This window comes from Nannospalax galili, unplaced genomic scaffold (assembly GCF_000622305.1).
Source record: "Nannospalax galili isolate Female #2095 unplaced genomic scaffold, S.galili_v1.0 scaffold831, whole genome shotgun sequence".
Classification (NCBI taxonomy): Eukaryota; Metazoa; Chordata; class Mammalia; order Rodentia; family Spalacidae; genus Nannospalax; species Nannospalax galili.
Genome location: NW_008329142.1, coordinates 249,774 through 268,672, shown reverse-complemented (window position 1 = coordinate 268,672; position 18,899 = coordinate 249,774). Strand labels below are relative to the sequence as shown.

General features: G+C 37.3%; 2 protein-coding genes across 4 annotated transcripts in view; both read right to left on the bottom strand.

Moving 5' to 3' along the window:
• The window catches only part of Kiaa0408 (KIAA0408 ortholog), a 10,754-nt gene extending 3,862 nt beyond the window's left edge, over positions 1-6,892 (bottom strand). The window contains exons 1-4 of one of the 2 annotated variants that reach the window (XM_017798237.1): positions 6,668-6,892; positions 4,106-4,459; positions 3,934-4,013; positions 598-1,774 (exon numbers count right to left, since the gene is read on the bottom strand). In XM_017798237.1, coding sequence (XP_017653726.1) covers positions 598-1,774; positions 3,934-4,013; positions 4,106-4,459; positions 6,668-6,802 — 1,746 coding nt within the window. In that variant the 5' untranslated portion in view covers positions 6,803-6,892. Of the gene's footprint in view, positions 1-597; positions 1,775-3,933; positions 4,014-4,105; positions 4,460-6,154; positions 6,625-6,667 lie in introns of those variants that run through there. The other variant, XM_008833540.3, reaches the window with a different exon arrangement.
• Positions 6,668-18,899, bottom strand: part of Soga3 (SOGA family member 3) — a 62,990-nt gene continuing 50,758 nt past the window's right edge. For both annotated transcript variants that reach the window (XM_008833560.3, XM_029563674.1), the window contains exon 8: positions 6,668-6,915. The gene's annotated coding sequence lies outside the window, so the exon portion shown is untranslated. The remainder of the gene's footprint in view (positions 6,916-18,899) is intronic.

The window sequence follows — 18,899 nt, the reverse complement described above, 5'->3', positions numbered from 1 at the left end:
AACTACAAATGGCTCTCCTGAGTTTCTTGAAGGCACGCTCTATTATTATTTATTTATTTATTATTTATTTATTTATTTATTTATTTATTTATTTATTTATATTTTTTGAGATAGGATCCCACTCTGTAGCCCTGGCTGGTTTGGAATTCACTATGTAGACCAGGATGGCCTAGACTTACAGAAATATCTGTCTGCCACTGCCTCTCAAGAGCTGGGACTAATGGCATGTGCCACCATACCTGGTCCTAATATTATTTATTTTAAAAAAATTATCAAGTACTAATACCCATTTCAAAAACTGTGCCTTAAATTCATACTAGATTATTTACTCACAAAGGATCAAGAAGCTAAGAAAAATGCCGAACTATGTCTGTATCCTACTTATAAGAATGAGCAACTGTGCTAACTTCAAAGCTACTGCTAAATATGGATGGAGTCCTACCAGAACTCAAAATTTGTTTCTTCACCTCTGTTATCTTATTTGAATCTGCCCTTTGCTCCACCTGATAATCCCTACGCAAAACTGTTGTTTTGTTTAATCTCTTGTTCCTCTTGACACATTTTTAAATGTTGATGCAACATGGCACCACCACTTACATCAGAGTCACTCTTGGTCCCGTTATCCCCGAAACACTTAGAATTTTGCAGTGCAGACCCTGTTGCCGTCTCGTAGGTTTTCAACAGCTTTTCTACAACTCCATAGTTTGACCTGGGATCAGCTGACCTTGGCCGGCCTGAGAAATTGCTTGGTCTCCAATCATTTTCTTGGAACCTAGGCTGGGAACTACGAGGACTTAAACGCTCCTGCATTTGTTTGACCAGGCCCGCTGTAGATATCTTTGTGGGATTGTTGGACACACTTTCCAAGGGCACAGGCAACTGGTCGCTAGCTTTCAGAACATCAGTCCCACTATCACTTTCTGATATGTCACCTCCATGAGCAGTTAAGCTATCTAAGGGATTACGATCCTCAGGTGATGTTGAGTAGCTTCGATTCTGCTGTACTACACGACAATTTCTGTCTGTTCTAAACACAGTTCTGTTAAATTCATCAATCTTTGTTGCCAGCTTTTCATTCCTTGGAGTCCTTTCAAAGTTGCCATTGTAATTTCTGAGAGGGCCACTGCTCTGTGTCACTGAAGGACTATAGTCACTTCTTACATGAAGCTCAAGATGAGGGTTATCTGGGAACACCTTTTCAAATTTTGCCTTATTGGAGGTAGAGCTGGTTTTCTGAAACCACACAGGAGGACTCTCTTTTGTACCTACTCCAGTATCACAGTACCATGTATTAGGTCCAGTGTCTTCGTTACCTGGAGGCTTACTGTTTATTTTGACTTCTGTTGTCAGAGAGGAAAACATGGTATCTTTTGAACTCTTCCCTTCATATGGACATGATAGAGGCTGCCTCAAAAGGAAATGAGAATTCCATTTCCTCTCACCTTGACTTTCATAGGCCACCAACTTGTATTCTAAACTTTCCTTCAGTCTTTCTTGGGCTTGTTCAGAATATGAGCCGGGAAAATTTCGAGAGGTGCTTCTTGGAGGAGGAATTGGTGGAGTTTCATTTCTTTGCAAATCAATTGTACCAATTCCACACTTTTTCACAGAATTGCTTTGGACCCCTGTGGCACAGTTCAGATTCTTTATGTTTTTTTGTTTTTCTTTCTCTAAATTAGTTGGAGGAATTCCCTGGCCATTGTTGATCAAGTGATCCCCATGAGGCACACTGATTGCATTTGGCATTTCCTGGAGGAGAGAGTCTGACTTCATCCTAAACAATTATAAAACATTGTATATTAGTGGCAACTTTATAAGCCCTCAAAAGAAACCATTACTGCTATAGGAAAAAGCATCACAATTTCCACAGACCTTTTTTTTTTTAAAACCAAATCCACTTACTGTAAACATCAGTCCTCTTTATTGTAGGATAAATACAGTGTTAAATTCAAGGCTTTGCCCCAAACTCTTCACATTGTTCCTCATTTTCCCTGTTACCTGAAACTTCATACTGGACTCAAACTAGACTATGTGGTCTTTTGTGATTCTGTTCTTTTTTTAAAATTTTATTCTTTTTATTTTATGTGTATGTGTGTATTGCCTGCATTAGGTAAGTGCACCTGTATCATGCAATGCCCACAGAGGTCAGAAGAGGCTGTCGGATCCCCTGGGACTGGAGTTACAGACAGTTGTTAGCTGCCATGTGGGTGCTGGGATTCAAACCAGAGTCTTCTGCAAGAACAACCAGTGTTCTTAACCGCTGAGCCATCTCTCCAGCCTAGGGATTCTGCACTTCGCATTCCCATGTCTATAGCTTTTCTTCTGCCATATCCTCCCTTCTTCCTTTCCTATGGAAATCCTGTTCATAATTCCTATTCGTCTTCAGCCTCAATTTCTTTCCTTGAATTTAGAATAACATTTAAAATAGTGTAAATATGAATAAAAGCACAACGAGAACTAAGTAACTTCAAATAAAAGATGATTTTCTGAACTTAAAAGGAAAGTAAGATTTTTTTTTCTTTTTTGATGAATCCAGGAAAGAGAACAGAAGTAACTTCTGATTATAAATAGCATAGGCACCAAGAGAACAAACAGCACCCAGACTTTAAAGCAGAGAGGATCATGAAGAATGAGACAGAAACACTAGCTCGTGCCAAACAGAAAAGTCTTTGAAAAATTATAACATCTTAGGTTGGAGAGATGTCGCAGCAGTTAAGAAAGCATACCGCACTTGCAGAAGACCTGAGTTTGGTTCTCAGCACCCACTTTAGGCAGGCCACAACTGCTTATCGCTCCAGCTCCACAGGATGAGACACACTCTTCCGAACTCCACAGCACCTGCGTTCACGTGAGCATACACACACACACACACACACACACACACACACACACACAGTCACACATATACACATATAATAATAAATCTTTAAAAATAAAAATTATAAAGTCTTTAAATTACATACTGAAGATTCTGAATTGCTTTTTGAAGCCCAGAGGGTGACCATGAGAGTTTCATACCTTGTACAATCTATAAATGAAAACTGGCAAGTCTTTTCTGAGTTATTTACATGAAACACAAATAGAACAACAATGTAGATTTACAAATAAAACAATCAAATAATAAATAAAAATCATTTCTATACATTCAAATGACCAAAGCTTATGAGACCCCTTACAATGAAGAACAGATAAACACTTATAATAGAGGATGGTCGGCAAAGATAAGCAATTAGAAGGCAACGTTATATACAGCACAGTTGGCTAACAAAATTTGTTGCAAGTCAGCACAAAAATTCTATGAATTTTCCAAGAATTAATGGAAAATAAGGAATCTCAGTGTTGTAATTTTCTATGCAAAACATCATGCACGTCAAGGAGATTAATGCTGATCCCAGGATAACCCATTCTATGAAGAGAATTCCAAATTACTTTTTTTTTAATTCAGATAAAACTTAGTCTTAAAATTACATAGTGATTCTGACCTAAAACAGGATTTGGGCATGTGTTTATGCACGTATATAATATTGTTTTGATGAATATGCATGTTTTTAGTATACAACTGTAAAAAATAAACCATTTAGGCATACAATATTTCAAAAGAATATCTTATATAGTTCAAATGCCAATTTGTTAAATTTGACATAGTTTAAAAACTTATTTAACTGGATTTGTCCAGCTGTATATTTTTCCCCTGATCAAACACTCAGAATGAAAAAGAGTCACAATAAAAGATACTGTTCAGTTATTACAGAAATCCTACCTTAACTAAATACCCAAAGAATAAAGTATTCTTAAATTATAAGGAGACTGTAAGAGTAGTTTTAAAAATTAGTGAACCAAGATATATATGGTGAGGCAATTTGTATTCAATGACTAAAAACAATATCCTTTTTGATTTTATAACTTAAAATAATCATGCAAATGCCAGCTTACCTTCTGTGGTTAGAGCGCCTGCAAATTTCCTCTTGGAAGGTGCATAACTCTTCACTAACTTTGGCAAGTTCTTCAAGAGCCTTTGTACACATAAAAAAGACCATCATTATTAGCACTTTGAAATATAAATATTTCTTTAGAAATAGTTCCTGGCCAATCCTATTTTACTTACTGTGTTGAGGGCTCCAGAACAGCCCTTATTCTCCTCCTCAGAAGTCCTCAGGCCAGAACAGGTTTCACATTCTTTCTCATCTGAGGCCAAAGAATTCAGAAATCCTACTTTTGATTTTATGGTTTCATTTTGTTTTTTAGATACTTGATTTCCATCTCTGAGGAAGCCCCATTCTGTTTTATTTCCTTTTTCCAGATCATCCCTGTGATTCATCTGTGTAAATTCACACTGTCCTGATTTGGGGTCATTTGGAGGAGATGGGAGTATTTTATCGTGAATGGCCTTCCCTTGATCAAGATCAATGACCTTAGAGTGTTCATTCATTTTCCTCCGCAGCTTTACTTCCCGGCAAAGCTGTAAGAAATCAAAATGAATTTTTTTTCCCAAATTTACTTGACTAATATTTTTGATACTAAGACAACCACTTTACCTTAAAAAATTTTTTTTTGATTCTTTACAATCTGTGAGAAAGATTTCCTTGCATTTTTCTCAGTCTTTTTACCCCAGCTTTCTACACTGTAGCCTGTATTTATATGATGAGAGGTAGACACACAGTGCTTGGATTGAGGTATTACTTAGGAGAAGTCTGGGTAAGCACATGATATAAACATTCCCAACTATGTCAATGTAACCATAGGCAGGAAGCCATCAATGACATGATGGCCAGTGTTTAAAAAAAAAAATAGTCCTTTTAGTCTTCCTGATGCAGAAAGGGACATTATGTTTATGTGCTATTATCCTGTTTAAAACATGTTTCATACCTGCCAACTGATGAAGTTATAGAGTTTTCAGAACAACTGCTGAACAATAACAAATGTGACCAGGCAGTAAATTACTGTAGCTACATGGCTAAAACAATTGGCCAGACTAATCCTGCCTCCTTAACTATTTTGTCTAGATTCTAGAATTATTCCAGATTGTTGCCAATTGAACCTCAAAAGCCAGTGACCTGTGACTATCAGTCTCTGACTGAATTTGAGTTTAAGATTCTGACTTGACTTTGGCATCTCTCTGTTTGTGCAAGGCAAGTCAAGTCCTGGGTGAGAGAAGCAGTGAAGAGAGCAAGCAGAACACATTTTCTAAGATATGAAGGGAAAAGAAGTAGATTTGCTGAGAGTCCCTGATCACAGATGCCTTAGCCCTATGTTAGAGGAGGGATTTAATAGCTCCTTTTTTCTCTATTTACTGTGTTGGCATACCAGCTTGCCAATGTGTATTTTATTCACCACGTATTTCTTAGCTATTAATAAAAAGTAATTGCACTGTAAACACACAGAACACTTATTTGCTAAAAAAAAAAAAAAAAAAAGACCAAGGAATCTGTTCAAATAACTGCTCTGCCAAATTGAAGAAAACTGTATTATTCAATACTATTATTGATTTTCCCAGAATAAAGCAAGATATGTATTAATAACTTTCAGTTGGAGCAGATATGAATGTACATCAAAGCAAATGTTTAAAGGAACTATTCCAGACCAAACAAGGGGATGAATAAAGAGAATAAAATACCTGTGTGGGAACCAAGATATTTCATTTTCAAAGTCCATTTCTTAATAAATGGGCAAACAAATGGAAGCCACCTTGGCAGAATAAATCTTATGTCCACTGCCACTTTTCTGTTTGACACCTTTTGATGATACTAGTTATTTGATATATGATTTCTATCGGTAGACACATTCATGTATCATCTGAGGAATGATCTCTGTTCTAATGCCTAATTATAATTTTTTTAAAGATATTTTATGATTTTATGTGTATGAGTGTATTACCTGCATGTATGTAAGTGCACCCGTGTCCTGCAATACCCAGAGGTCAGAGAGGGTGTCAGATTCCCAGGAACTGAAGTTATAGACAGTTGTTAGCTGCCATGTGGGTGCTGGGAATCAAACCCAGGTCCTCTGCAAGAGCAGCCAGTGCTCTAAACTGCTGAGCCATCTCTCCAGTCCCCCAATTATAATCTTGATAACATACGTCCCACTAATTGTATGTTTCTTGAATTTTTCATCTTAGACTCTAGTATTTGAAAATTCATGTGGAATACATACATACTTTTGGTACCAAGCCTCTGTAGTCGAAATGAAATTGGGCTGGAGAGATGTCTCAGTGCTAAGAGCACTTGCTGTTATTACACAGGATCCAGGTCCAGTTCCCAACACCCACATGGTGGCTCACAACATCTGTATATAATCCCAGTTTCAGGGGATCTGGCATCCCTTTGGCTTCCAGGAACTCCAGGAACTCCAGGCACACATGTATTACATATACATATATGCAAACAAAACACATATACACATTAAATGAAAAAGCAGAAAACAATAAATTGGTACGTTATAGAGTAACACTGCAGGATCTTAATTTTTATATAAGGCTATAACATAAACGTAGTCTCTAAGATGCCGTAAGGCAAAGTTATGCTGTTTTTGGTTTAGAAAATGTCTCTGAGAAGTGCCTCTCTTTGGTGGAATAAGGAAAATAAAAATAGTTTCCAATTAAAACAACCATTAACAGAATTTTCATTTGAGTTTGGAGTTTACAGAATATTCAAAACAAATCAAGTTATACCTCTTCTATCTTCTTCTGCATTATCTTCCATTGACTTTCCCATTCCTTCCTTTCATTGTCAAATTGGTCCAGTAATTCCATCTTTTCCTTATGCCAGTTGGTCCCTGTGTTCTCCCACTGCTTATGCAGGTCCATGGCAACTGTGTGTCAGCAAAGTGTTTCTGCTCGTCTCTGCCTTCTCTTCACTGTTTCTTTGAAGCTTGGAGTTGTTTTATTTGAAGCAATCTCACTTGCCTTTAAAATAAAGCCTGATACAAACATAATAAGACAGAGTTCCAAGTTTATGAGCTTCCTGGAAACAGTTTATCATTTTGTCTAGAGCCAATGAAACTTAAAAAAATAAAAAAATCTGCTTAAAAGAGAGACTCTAACAGCCAATAAAGTTCTAATAATTGTTCTAAGACAATTGTTTGAGACCCTTTTTTGAGACCAACAGCAAAATTATAGTGGACAAGATGGTTAAGGGCCTATGTAAGATATAAATATTGCTTTAACCACCTAGTCTAAAATAGTTTTTTTCATAAATGCCCAAGAATTTAAATATGAAACACATCTTTATGGTTACAACTACCCAAATATGGCTGATTCTGCTATAATAGAATTACTCATTCTGTTCTGATAGAACTTAATTACATCTTCCTGTGACTTAAGATATGGATCTTGTGCAGGGTAACAGTCTCAATTCTGTATTCAGAGACCAAGCTCATGCCAAATGGGATTACTATAACAACACCCAAGTTCAAGAGTCTACTTGGGAGCCTCATATATCAGCAAGAAATCAACTTAAATCTTAAAAATGAGAATAACTCATTATTTTACATCAGCAAGTAAAAATCTCAAGTATTAATATTATACTGTGAGACACAGGTTAAAACCTATTCATGGTCTCTATTATTTCTACTGGACTATATGCATCTGGAATAATAAATAGAGGATTGAACAGAATCTTTAGGTCAGTTTGAGGGGAATCTTTTATTAGATTAAGTAGTGACCAAATAATTTGAATTCTAACATCCAGAATATGAATAATTAGGATTTGAAGACATAATTTAAAATATCAGATATGGCCAAGCATGGTGGCCCGTGCCTTAATCTCAGCACACGGGAGGCAGAGGCAGGAGAATCTCTGTGAGATTGGGTCCAGCCTGTTCTACACAGCAAGTTCCAGGCCAGTAAGGGCTACATAATGAGACCCTGTCTCAACTCATATATATATATATATATCCATGTTATGAGTCCTGAGACTTAAATTTATATTAAAATGGGGATATTCACTGAATTATTAAAAGTTTAAATGACATAATTAATGCAAAGTAGTATGAGAACTTTTAAAACTTTTTCCTGTTTTTCACTTTTAAAATCTTGCTTTGACATCAACTGAAAATAGTTTTTATTAACACAATTATGTACCTTTGTAGTGAATAGAAAAACATACTTATAATGAATAATTTTCTTTAAACTAATTATGCCTATAAGAAACTACAAGTGAGTGGTGCATAGCTCAGTAGGTTCCCATACTTAGCAAGGCCCTGAGTTCAGTCTCCAACATACACACACACACACACACACACACACACACACACACACACACACAAAATAAAAAGGAAAAAGAAAAATACCCAACAAAAACCTTAGTTCTTTAGTTCTTTAGTTTACCAAGACACTGCTGTAACACTGTAACTTTTCTGTTTCTTGTGCTCAAAACTGTCAATAGTCCGTGTTCTGGGGCTACTGGAACTGTAGAATTAAGCCTGCATGACCCTGTAGCAAGAGCAATTTTGTATTCACAGAAAATAGGTGTATATTTCACATGCCACATATTAGACAAAACATGAAAGACTAACTTTACTTTTGTCAGACCTCTCTGAGCAATTGATCAGTGAATTAAAATAAACAAGGATATAAAATTTAGCTCTATATGCTGAGCTCTACTTGAAAAACAAAACAAACAAACAAACAAACAAAAACCCTGTTAATATTAGGGTCTATGTTGTTACTTTTCTTGAAAATCTTTTGCCAATGACACTTTGATAGTTTTTGCATATTTCATTTGCACTCACAATATCATTGTAAAGGAAAACAAACAATTTCAAATTTAGCTATAAACATGTTCTCAGGTTCCCGTGTCATTCACCATGCTGTTTTTAACTTCATTTTCTACCTGCAATTCTTGTTTTTGTTTGCTACTTTCTCCACTTACAAGCCAGAAAACGAGGATATAACAAAATGAAAATAGTGAAGAATTTATGGATTCTTGGGTTTTCTTTGTTTTGCTTAGCCTTAACTTTCCACTGATCCTGATAACTTAGCAATATTTTAGGTTCATCCAACACAGACAGGGCTTATTTTGGGACTTGAAGGCTGCTTTAAAACTATCTATAATTAACTGTGAGCTGAAAGTATCTTGCTGGTTACCAAGATTTGCCAGGGAGAGTTAGGAAAGTGGAGAGGCTTGCGAAATCAAGGGATAGTCACAAATTTAACGAAAGACATTACAAAAAGGAGCAAAGTAATCTCAGGATATGCAGAAAAGAGGTTCCATGCAACTTATGTTTGTCCAAAGGTCCTTAAATACTGAAAATGCCTAGAAATAATCATCATGAGAGTTTCCTACAGTTATGTGGCAAATGGGTGCGATTTTTTCTTTCTGTCCCTAACTCCTCTTGAACCACTTCCATGTCAGAATTTAAAAGGTGACAGGCCAGGGACTGGAGAGATGGCTCAGCGGTTAAGAACACTGGTTGTTCTTGTGGCAGATCTGGGTTCAAATCCCAGCACCCACATGGCAGCTAACAACTGTACATAACTCCAGTCCCAGGGCATCCAACAGCCTCTTCTGACCTCCACGGGCATTGCACAACATGGGTGCACTTACCTACATGCAGGCAATACATGCATACACATAAAATAAAATAGAAAATAAAATAAAATAAAGGGGGGAAAAAAAAAGGTGACAGGCCTTTCTCTATTTTTACCTACCAGGAGATCATCCAGAAATATCCTAGGTAAGGTTTGTTCCTGGTAACAGGGATATGTCAACCCAGGAAACACTCATGAGGGGGCTGAATCAAACTCATCATTTAGGATGTTAATACACAGTTTCCTTTTTCCAGAGTCAAAGCAATTTTCAGTGCCAGGAAATGTAACAGTTATGGATAAAAACTATTGGTTACAGAAGAAAGGCTTTACACAAAAAATTCTTTGGAGCACTATCTGTGGCAAATTTTGTGGGAGGATTTAGTATCTTTCTTAGCATCTCAGTCTTGTCATGAATACAAATATCAATATCAAATGTAATACAGTTGAAGATGCTGCCCCTCCTCTAAAAATGAAATACGTGTATTCAGGGGACACAGAAATGTTTTGAAGGTTAAGCAAGCAAGAAAGAATGCTTAATAGGAGTGTCTACACACTCTCATAATGAATTTTTGATAAATGCTGGTTTATTTAATCTCATCTTTGTTCTCATCTTCCTTTTTCCCACTCCATACATTTCTCCATCCACATCTGTGCATTGCTCTTTATCTGAAATAGAACTGATTATTTTGAAGTTTATTTGATTAGAAAATGGGCAGAAGCAAGTCTGATCATATTCCCCATGATTCTGTTTTGCCCTTGTATTTCCCATATGTCTTAAAGACACAGGTCAAGATAAGCATTTAGTGCAAATTTTTTTTTACTAGGAAAAAGTTGGCTGAATCTTATGTAAATCTGCTTTGGTTATCATTCTAAAACAAGTTTTTAAATTGTCGAACTAAAGCGTCAACTTTATGGGGAAAGAATGTTCTGTGATGAGACGTTACATGGTCAAGTGGATTTAGTACATTCAAAAACTCAATTTCAGTGTTCCACAATGAAGCAATATAAAAGTACTCTTTGTTCTTAGCTGTCACTCTTTTCCTCCCACAGAGTGTGGCATCTATGTGGGAGAGAAGGAAAGAATTTTGTATTCTGTATCCCCCTTCCCCTATCTCTTTGCTCTCCATTTCATTTCACTCCTTCCAGAATTCCATTCAGAATGAAGCTTATTAGAACAAATATGAAGAACAGAGGGAGCTGCATTTGTTAGTCATGCACATGTCCCTCTCCCAGCAACGCTAAGCTAGCATTACATAATCCCTTTTAACCTACTTCTCCTCTCCAAGGCTGGAAGCCAGGACTGTAAAGAGTTGTGAGTGGGTTGTGCAAATGTGGTGATGGAACGCAAAATGGTTTAGTTAACCTTTCAGCCCTGCCAGGGAATAGCGCAGAAGACTCACAAAATAGTTTCCATCCCTCAAAGCAGTCTCAGTTTGGTCATGGCAACATGTCATTATCTGAGGCAAGGTCAATTCTTACTACATTTTGGTTATGGCCATTTCAGTCTCCATCTTGCTACTCAAAAGTGGATTTTAGCAAAGCAAATAACAGGGTCAGGAGAGAGAGGCTACTCCACTGCTGCTTCTCTCTCTGGGCAGTTTGTTCTCAGCACTTGTTTCTTGCTTTTCTATTTCTCCAAGCCTATTACATTTCATATAATTAAAGATTTTTCATTCATTTGAGCATGTAACATCCAAAACTAAGGTCATAGACAGCTGGTAGTATCAACCTCATAATTCCTAGAAGAACTCATTTGGTCTGAAGGTGCTTTGCTCTTGATGAATTCTGTGGGATTAGAACTTCCCATGCCTGTACCTCCAGGATAATGCATTGCTTGCCTCTAAAATGCTCTAGCTCATTTCCCAGGTCATTATCAATCACTGGCACTGCTTCAACTAATTAAGGAATCCCATCCCTCCTGTACCGCTCATCGCAAATGCATTGGTCCTGAGACCACTCCAATTTGGCTTTGTTAGAAGATAAAACGAACCATTTTTCTTGATGTTTGTTACTGTTAGCCTGTTTCCCGTGTTCTCACAAGGTCATGCAATTCCAAGAATATCAGTTTTGCTTTCTCATTTATCATCATTTTTGTCTCTCCAGTTATATACTCAAGCTAGAAAATATTCAAACTATATGCATACCAATTTTACTTTATAAAACTTGTAAAATACTAGCTTTGATTTAAAAAACTTGGCTTGAGTAAGCAAGTCTAAAATTACTAATCTTCAGCAGAGGCTATACTGCTGAAATTTCCTCCGGACTGTAGATGAACACATTGCTAATGTCTTGAGGCTCGAATTAGAGAAACGCTTATCCTGGAGTGCACATACTGTTATCTTACATGAAACAATATTTTTTACTGCAACTTTCAAATAGCAGAAAACTCAGGGGCTATGAACTTTACTTTGCAAATATTCAAAAATCTTCACCCTACTGCAAATTGCATACTAAAAAAAAATCATTGATGAAAACGTATGTTGAACAAAGTCTTTGTGAACAACTGAGAATCAGTGAGAAACAAAGTCTCAGAGAGTGGCAGGCACAGTCAGTCCAAGCTGGGGAAATCCACCCTCAGCAGCTGAGCAGCCTCTTTTCCCCTGTCAGTTTAATCCGTTATGCGCCCCGCCCACTGTTCTGAAGCCCAGACAGAGGCATTAGCACAAGCAGATGTTGAAATCATGCTCCACTTACACCATATCCATAGCTTAAAAGGCATCAGCTGAAGCCATTTCTATATCTTGCCATAAGCAGTCCCTTGGTTTCGAATTTGCCAGAAAGAAACATACCTTTTTGCATTGGGGGGCAATCCTACAGCAGGCCAAGCTCTGTCTGGTCAATCTAGCAATAGAGGAAGTAGGGCCGAGAGCTACTTGTCTTAAAGAACAAAGTCTCCAAAAAAAATCCAACCATTCCACAGAGCAATACCGACAAGTCCCTTTGAAACCTTCCCCACTTTCACAGTCAAAAGACTGCTCAGCTCAGGGTCACCACAGCAGCTGGGACTACTGTGACGTCAGGGACTTGGAGGCGGCCTTCGGGCCACTGCTTCCAACCAGAGCTCTGTAACTTTAGAGCAGCTCACACTCTGGATAAACAACTCCAGGTCCAGGACATTTTTAACTTTTATAACGGAGCCCAGCATTTTCAAACTTGCCAACAGAGAGATGCTTGTTAACTCTGCAAGATGACAATGGCCAATTTTAGATTTCTTTATTAGGAAAGTAAACTAATTTCTTACGAGCAAGAACTATCCCTGTCCTTGCATTTCTTTCTGTCTCCCTTTCTCAGTATCATGATGCACTCCTTAGTGCCTTGGGAAACCAGGCCTGGAATGAAGTGGACAAAGTCATGTGCACGCGTGCACACACACACACACACACACACACACACACTATATATATATATATATAAACACACATTTATGTAAAGTCATTCAGAGTAAGAAAATACACACATACACCCAAAAGTATGATATATGAATCAAAAAGCATGTGAAAATGCACTGAACTTCTGCCTTTATGGAAAATAGAAATGGGATATACATACATACATACATACATACATACATACATACATACATACAGGCTTTATGGTACTTGGTGATTCTAGAAAAGCTGCTGTCTTTACCTACAGTGTACATGTTTTTATGTCAGAGGAAATCAGAGCTCATGGGGAAGGATGATGCTTCTCATGAGAAGGAAAGAAAAATAACAACAGTCAGATGTCCACATTCTTGTTCCCAACTCAAGTGTGCTGCAGCCTCAACAGGAAAACAAAGTAGGTCAAGTGTGTGAGAGAGTTTCCTAAACCAGATCAAATAGGTCTGTTATGGGAATGTGAGAATCTTTGTCACCCCACGGATATTCTGAGGTATGGATTTGGTCCTATGTTTTGTTTCCGGTTTTGTGTTTTAGTGGCCTTTTTGAATGGTTTTCCTTTGGTAGCCTTATGGATATAAGCATCTGATGTTTTGGTTTAATTTAGTCAATAAAGTGTCTAGGGCAATTCTGTACAGCAAATAAGCTACACTGAATTTTAAGTAACCAGGTCTCGTCTTCAAGTTGAAATTTCCCAGTTCCACAGTATAGTATTTCCAGTATGACATACTTTCACATTATTTATGCCTGCTTCCAGATACTCTTTTATGGGTAGCTAAAATGTTTAATAATGGTAACATGCTCATAGTAGAAATTTATTTATTATTTATTTATTTTCCAGATACCATTTCATAGGTAGCTAAAATATTTAATAATGGTAACATGCTCATAGTAGAAATTTCTTTACTTATTTATTTATACATGGAGCCTTACTCTGTAGTCCAGGCTAGCTACATAGTAGAACTATTTGTGTAGCTCAGATTGGCCAATCCTTCTACCTCAGTCTTCCAAGTTCTGGAATTACAGGGATAGATTACCAAACTCAGCTCACAATAAAGGCTTCTTTTTCACAGTAAGACTTTAATACATGTAATGTAAATAAAAAGAAATGCTACCATGTTTGGAAAGTCAGGGCTTATAATTTCAACAGTAATAACTGCCACAATACTAGTTATGGTAATGATAGCGATTATTTATTGATGGTAGTAGCTTTGTGTAAGGCTCTGTGCTAAGAAGTTCAAAGATCCCTTTATGTCAGTACTGTGTATGCAGTTATTACTTTTTTATATTTTATTATTTTTATTTTAGTGTATGAGTACATTACCTACATGTGTAAGAGTATTTATGTCATGCAATGCCCAGGGAGGTAAGAAAAAGGTGGTGGAATCCCCTGGTACTGGAGTTACAGATGGTTGTTAGCTGTCATGTGGGTACTGGAAATCAAGCCAGAGTCCTCTGCAAGAGCAGCCAGTGCTCTTAACCACTGAGCCATCTCTCCAGCCCAATGCAGTTATTATTAACTTGATCTCAACATCCGTGGCTTAGAGAGCTGAAGAATCTTGTCAAAGTTCATAGAAACGCATCCCTGTGGAGGAGTAGGCCTGAAAATTTTTAACAGGAACATAGCTTCCAATTTGTTGGCTGATGCCACTTAACTATGTAATCCTGGAGCCTTTGTTTCTTCCTTAAACAAATAATTATACTTACTTCATGAGGTTCTAAGGTAAGAGGTTATATGAAATGACAGGCACTTGAGTTAGTTCCTGCTGGTCACAGTGCTAATGCAACAAGAGGGTGAAGGCAGGGGTTTGCTCAGAAGCATCGAGCAGAGCTATCAAACAGCACTGCTTCTCTGGTCTCTCTCATTACAAATCTCTCAATGTCTATGTGTCCTTTGTAAGTCAAATGAACATTTTCTAGCTGGGCAGGGTGGCATAAACCTGTAATCCCAGCACTTGGGAGATGGAGGTATGAGGATCAAGAGTTCAAGGACAGCCTTAGCAACTATAGTAAGTTCAAGGCCAGCCTGGGTTTCAGGAGGCCCTGTCAAGAGAGAGAGAGAGAAGAGAGAGAGAGAGAAGAGAGAGAGAGAGAGAGAGAGAGAGAGAGAGATCCAAAAAAGCAAAAGGACTCTTTCCAAAGTTCTATCAGAAATTCAGATAGCACAAGACTAAACTACAAGAGTTACATTGTACTTTACTTCAGTGTCATTCAATGCAGACTATTTCAATGTTCCTTTTCCTGAATCTTTTTAATAATTGTTTATTGAAGGTCCTCTTCATCAACACATTGTTCTGATAAAGTTTAAGTCATATGCAGCATTTGACAAAGGGTTTACTTCACGTTTACCACTAAGGCTAGTGTCTATTAACCCTTTCTGTTGAATAATTTTGTAAACATAATTTTTCTATGTGTTTATATGTGTGTTCCATGCCATATTTCACATGTCAAAGACATGGGTATGTCAATTAGATGGTAAGATCCAAAGACAAAAACTGTTCAGAAGTTTTCAAGCATTTCCAAAACAATTTCAAGAGAAGTTGTTATAGTCATGTGCACAAAATATATGGGTTAGAAAGACTGATGATGGTGTACTCAGCCCTACAGTAATAAAGTAATATTTTGAGTTCTTAAACTGCTTGACATTTTTAAGTAGGCATTTGTGAAAATAATTTATTGTGCAATCCAGATTACTTCTAAGTCATTTGAACATTTACATCTTAAAATATGAAAAATACCCAAATTATTGCTCCATTATAGAATTACACATTCATAACTGAATACTCACTAATCCATTTCAAAGTGTAACAGACATGTAACAGAATGTAACAATGCTTAATAAAAATAAACACCTGCTGCTATTAAGAAATAATGTAGGGGCTGGGTGTGGTGAACCACACCTTTAATCCCAACACCTGGCAGCCAGAGATAGGTAGATCTCTCTGAATTTAAGGCCAGTCTGGTCTACATTGAGAGTTGGAGGCCAACTCGGGTTATATGGTGAGACTTGATTCAGAAAAAAAAAAAAAAGAATACAGTAAATTATAAAAAGGTTTCATAAAGATCTATACTGTTAATATTAAGCCACAAACTAGAATGTTTTGGAAAGAGATACTTAACACACAAATGTTACCAGTAGGTGTTTCCAGACTTACAGAATTGTAGAGACAGAGTCTCTGAAACCATCTAGTTAACCTTCCCTTTTAACAGTGAAGCAAAAAGCCAGGACACTAAGTCATCTGCTCCAGGTCACAAAGTCACTTGTTCATGATTCCAAGAATAGAATTCAGGTTTTTTCATTCTTGGTGGAGTTCCTTGAAATTTAAAATCCCAGCCAATTCAAGGGAAGGGAATCAAGCTCAGGGATAATTATGTTGACTACAAATAGGAGTGAGATGTTGATTTTCTGGTTCTGTCAGATTTGTATTGTTTTCTTCTAAGGATCCTCTATCCTTCAAGTAAGGCATAAAAGTCATACAGCTGAGTGCTTATTTTGATGACTGTTTAAAAAGTTTGGGGACTGGAGAGATGGCTCACTGAGTGAAAGTGCTAGCCATATAAGTTTGATGACCCAAGTTCAATCTCTGGAATCCTTATAAAAATTGGATATGCACAAATTATCTTCAATTTGTACATATGTAATCCCAGCACTCCTATGGAGAGCTGGGAGACTGAGACAGAACTGCCCCGAAGCCCCAATACCAGCTACCCTGGAGTATGTGGCAGCAGCAGAAATTAGAAACCCTGCCTCAACAAGATGGAAGGTGATAACCAACTTCCAAAAGTTGTACTCTGACTTCCACACATATGCTGTAACATACACATACCTGTACACACACACACACACACACACAATTATTAAAGAGGCTTGTGTCCTTAGCTAATGTAAATTCTGGTTCAAAGACAAAAGGATTCTAGTTTAGAAGCTAAAAAAAATTCTGGGGATAAACAGAAGTTAATCAGCACAATACAACCTAAAGTTTTCTGTCCATTGAATGATCTTGAAGTACTCAGAGCAGTTATTTATTAATCTTTTTGTTCCACTACAATTCAAGCTGTTATAAGATTTGATAGCTTCTGACTCATTGTTTAGTTTTTAATTTTTTCTTCCTTTGCCATTCAATCATATTTAAAAGTAAAAAATGACAATTCTTTGCTTTTATTAGGAAAGTCGTAAAAAATGACAGGAAACAATGATTTCTGAAAAAATGAGCTCATTCTTTTAATGCTAAAGTTTGGGTGCCACTATAGGTGACATACTTTAGCAGGCAGTCATTGCTTCTAGAATAATGTCTGTCTTGTACAATTCATAAAGTACTTTAAGATACATAATCTCAGTTGTTCCACAGAAGTTTTTAACCTTAAATTATCTTCAATTTGTATGTCTTCGGTACTTTAACATTCCAGTTAACAAACACTAATGAGCAGCAGCATTTTGATAAGTTAGATCATGAGGATTTGAAGAAGGTATATCCTTGTTCTTAAAAGTCTCAGTCAACTCTAGAGATTCCCAGAAACAGAAGGATTTGCGGTGTGATCGCTTGCACCCAGAGTAGCCTAGCACCTTGAAATGAATTTACAATCAAACTTGGAGAACCTCTTCTGGTAGTTAAGTGCAGAATTCTGCTCAGGGACTCAGTTTGTTCACTGTCAGCCGCAGCTGCACACTGCTCAGAGATTTATATTTAACTACATTTGAAAACTGGAACTCTCCCCTCCTTTGAACTTTTTCAAACACATCTTGTGTGGAGGTTCGGGCTTTTGAATTTTTTTTTTTTTTCTGTCAAATTTAGCCTTAAGAAGGAAGGTTTCAAGTATGTGTTAACAAAATAAAAGCGACTTGGATATATTTGAGGTCATGTTTCTGGGTATAAACTGGGATGGTTACACCCAGAACTATTTGTCAACCTTGGAAGTTACATATTTATATTACTGTGTTTCAGCTAGTGCACCATTTCCAGTGTTGGATGTGTTTCCCCTAAAATCATGGGGCATTGGCTCCTTCTAGTCTGAGGACTGATGACATGCCAAAAGATATTTTAGCCATGCAGACCCATCATGGGGTTTATATATAGGCACTTCCAGATGTAAGAAATATTTCAAAGAAATGCTTTTGAACAATGAGACTTTTTTTTCTTTTTAAGTGCTGGTCCAAATTCTGAGCAAAACAGTAACATATTTGAGAAATATATGCTACTTAAATTTAGAAAAAGACCTTTATTACATTTTTCAAATTTGTTTTTATCATTATGTGATTTACTGGTTTGTGAATTGTTGGTAATGATGACAAGAGAATTAAAACAAAGGAACTCTTCTAGAGTTATCTACTTAATGACCAGAAAAGTGCCTTAGGAATGCCTGTCCACCACAAGAGGGCCATCTGGACTCACTTCTCCCTGCTAGGAAGATCCAGGAACAAAAATGTGGCTCAGAGAGGTCACTTAATGAGCATGATCAGAAGAGCAGAAATTAATCTATACTCTTCCAGAGAGTGGCTAGCTCACCTTCCAGAAATGCTAGTTTCCAGGGCTTGTTTACAGTGGCAGAGGAAGTCAACTGCTCTCTATTCACACCTGGCACAGACAAAGAGAACCCTAACATACAGACAGGACTGTATAAGGAGCAAGCCAGATTTGATGAGAGCTGGGAGTTAATCTGTTTCACTTTTAGGTCACTGGTGGGGAAAAAGAGTGAAGTCTCAAATGGAAGAGGCAGGAGTGGGTGCTAGATTTTGAACACATGCTAGGTGAGAACTGCAGCATTATCTGTGAGATAGTCACAGTAAAGGGAGGTCCACAGTCACACTTCAGTGCAGCCTATGTTCCAATGTAATCAGAAGACTTCTATCTTCATCAGACCCATTCCCCAAGGCTAATGCATCACAGTAAGTCCACGTGGGCTTGAAAACTCAAAACATGCATGGGAAGTTTGTCTATTAACATCTCACAACTCCATAAAAGAAAAGAGAGTGCCAAGGTGGAGTAGAGAGGAAG